Below are 2,686 nucleotides of genomic sequence, written 5' to 3'. Positions count from 1 at the left end.
ACGAGTACAAAATCATCGGTGTAACTTCAATTTCTTCTTTGAATCCCACGCAAAAGAAGAAATTATTTCATTCGCACAAATACAACATCAATGATGGACGGTTGTGATGGGATCGCTGCCACAAATGGGCGGATGGATGGAGCAAAATGCTCGATGGATGCCCCCAAATCTGCCGCTAAACCTATTGCAAAAATTATTGCCTGATCATTTCCTCCTTAAAACCACAGGCCCTATAAAACTCCCAAAGCCCTCCCCCCTTTCTCTTCCCCAGGAGACCCACCCCTCCCCCCCACATCTTGTCTTTCTTTCCCTTTGCCACTTCCCAAGACACACGCCGGTACAGAGGAGAGAGGAGCGGCGCCTTCTCCCTCCATTGGCGCATCTTTATCTAGGCCACAGCCCGGGAAAGGAGCAGCAGCCACCATTTTTTAGACCCCAAGAGCAAGGACCGAGCCCTGTGCTAGTACCACCAAACGCTCCCCCCCAAGCGAGAGCGGCGGCGGCGGAGGACGAGTCGAGGAGGAGGCCGGCCGGCCGGCGTTTCCCAGGCGATCTCGAGATGGGCATCCTCTGCTTCGGCGCCTCCTCCACCCTGCTCTGCGGCGAGGACAGCAACAGCGTCCTCGGCCTGGGCGGCTGCGGCGGCGGCGGCGGCGACGGCGAGGTGGCGGGGGCGGGCCGCGGCCTGGGCTTCCTGGACGTCGGCGCCGTCTTCCCGGTCGACAGCGACGAGGTCATGCGGGCGCTGGTGGAGAAGGAGGTGGATCATCGGCCCAAGGGCGGCTACGTGGAGCGGCTGGGGCACGGCGGATTCGAGTCCTCCTGGAGGAAGGACGCCATGGATTGGATTTGCAAGGTACGGTGAGAAACAAAAAGGAAAATCTCTGGGATTTACTGCTCCTCGCAATCAGTTTCCTTTTCCGTGATGGATTAATTGGTTCTAGGTAGGTTGTTGCATGCCTGCACTGTGCGTTTGACTCTCGTGTAAATCCAGTCTTGGCCGTGCGTCCTTGCATCTTGTGGGCTTCCATGCCAATTCGATCGCCATCACCAGATATCAATGAGCCAGCTGCTTCCCCCTTTCCTCGATCCGGACAAGCTTGTTTTAAGTGGAACCTGTCCATTGCTCATCCTGTGTCTTCTCTCGTGTGTGCTGCAGGTCCATTCCCACTACAATTTTGGACCACTGACCCTTTGCCTCTCGGTGAACTACATGGATAGGTTCCTCTCCTCCTTTGATCTCCCAGTAAGAATCTCAACTTCTGCATTGCTAACAGCTGTGCAAGCTGATCTGTTGCTGATGATTGCGTTTCTTGTTCTTGTTTGTTTGTTGATGCTGTAGCATGACAAGTCCTGGATGCAACAGTTAATGTCAGTTGCTTGCCTGTCTCTTGCTGTCAAGATGGAGGAGACCGTGGCCCCTCTTCCCGTGGACCTTCAGGTGAAGGAGAAGTTACAACATTGTAAAATCAATAATCGTTCGATGATCCCTCGATAAATTTTGCTAAAATGGGATGAATGTACGACAGGTTTGCGATGAGTACTATGCCTTTGAACCAAGGAACATCAAGAGGATGGAGCTCATTGTGATGGAGACCCTGAAATGGAGGATGCACTCTGTGACCCCATTCTCTTTCCTGTGCTACTTCTTGGACAAGTTCAATGAAGGGAAGCCACCCAGTTACATGCTGGTCTCACGGTGTGCCGAGCTCATAGTCGCCACTGTGAAAGGTTCGGCCATGGTGCTCGATGAGTTAACCAAAGGTTTTACCTACATTGCCAATGGCAATATCTGGTGATGATTTACTAACTAGAGCATTCCTGTGATGTGCATTTACAGACTATAGATTCTTATCATTCAGACCTTCTGAGATCGCTGCCGCAGTGGTTCTATGGGCGCTCGCTGAGAATCAGGTCATCGGCTTCAGCAGTGCCCTTGCAGCATCTGAAATCCCTGTAAATAAGGTGATTATCTTCTCAAGTTATGGAACACGCAAGCCGATGCACCATTGCAATTGCACTGTTTCTGAAATGTGATCACATCTACAGGAGATGATTGCGGGATGCTATGCGCTGTTGGTGAAGAAGAGAGGGAACTTCAGCGCGAGCCTTTCAGCGCCGCTGAGCCCGATCGGGGTGCTGGATGTGCCATGCTTCAGCTTCAGGAATGATGACACAACACCAGGGTCATCACCCTCGAACAACAACAGTAACAGCAACGATCAGGCCTCCACTCCAGCTTCCAAGAGGAGAAGGCTAAGCGCATCGCCGATCTGATGCGCCGTACATATATAGCTTGGTGCTGCTCTCGGCTTGTTCATTGAGTCATCGTCGATCTTTCTTACCCCGAAAGCCCATCCATCGATCATCATGGAAACGAAGTTGTGGTGCAACAGTAATTATCTAGCATTGTGACGGTTAGAGGAATGCGGGCAGCAACAATAAGCTTCTTGAACTCTGAAAGAAGAGAGGAGGGTGTGTGCTGATGGGAGGGGGGGAGTCAATTTTCCTCTTCACAATTTTGTCTCCCCTTCTTCATTTTAGGTATTTATTATTTATTTCCCCCCTTTCCCTTCTCCGAGGGATTTTCGATGACATCTTTGTGGATATGAGAGACTGAAGATATGAGAAAATCAACAAAAATGGATTTTCGTTTTGTTTCTTTATTCGTTCGCCATATGAAAAA

The 2,686-nt window shown here is 51.0% G+C and overlaps 1 protein-coding gene across 1 annotated transcript; it reads left to right on the top strand.

Annotated features, from left to right (window-relative positions):
- The first annotated feature begins 274 nt into the window (after positions 1 to 274).
- Positions 275 to 2,686, top strand: LOC123187919 (cyclin-D2-2). Its single transcript, XM_044599914.1, has 6 exons — positions 275 to 856; positions 1,160 to 1,246; positions 1,343 to 1,441; positions 1,530 to 1,731; positions 1,841 to 1,965; positions 2,050 to 2,686. Exons 1-6 carry the CDS (start codon positions 560 to 562, stop codon positions 2,275 to 2,277), a joined length of 1,038 nt encoding a protein of 345 aa, XP_044455849.1. The 5' UTR covers positions 275 to 559; the 3' UTR covers positions 2,278 to 2,686.

The sequence above is a fragment of the Triticum aestivum genome, chromosome 2A (genome assembly GCF_018294505.1).
Source record: "Triticum aestivum cultivar Chinese Spring chromosome 2A, IWGSC CS RefSeq v2.1, whole genome shotgun sequence".
NCBI classification, from domain to species: Eukaryota; Viridiplantae; Streptophyta; class Magnoliopsida; order Poales; family Poaceae; genus Triticum; species Triticum aestivum.
Note: the sequence above shows the minus strand (reverse complement) of the source record. Positions and strands in the feature narration are given on the sequence as shown.

What these genes read in the sequence shown, in the direction of transcription:
- LOC123187919 (XM_044599914.1), top strand. Translation starts at nt 560, where the DNA reads ATGGGCATCCTCTGCTTCGGCGCCTCCTCCACCCTGCTCTGCGGCGAG. An exon ending in CCATGGATTGGATTTGCAAG is followed by an intron (nt 857 to 1,159) that starts GTACGGTGAGAA and finishes TGTGTGCTGCAG; the next exon opens with GTCCATTCCCACTACAATTT. An exon ending in TCTCCTCCTTTGATCTCCCA is followed by an intron (nt 1,247 to 1,342) that starts GTAAGAATCTCA and finishes TTGATGCTGTAG; the next exon opens with CATGACAAGTCCTGGATGCA.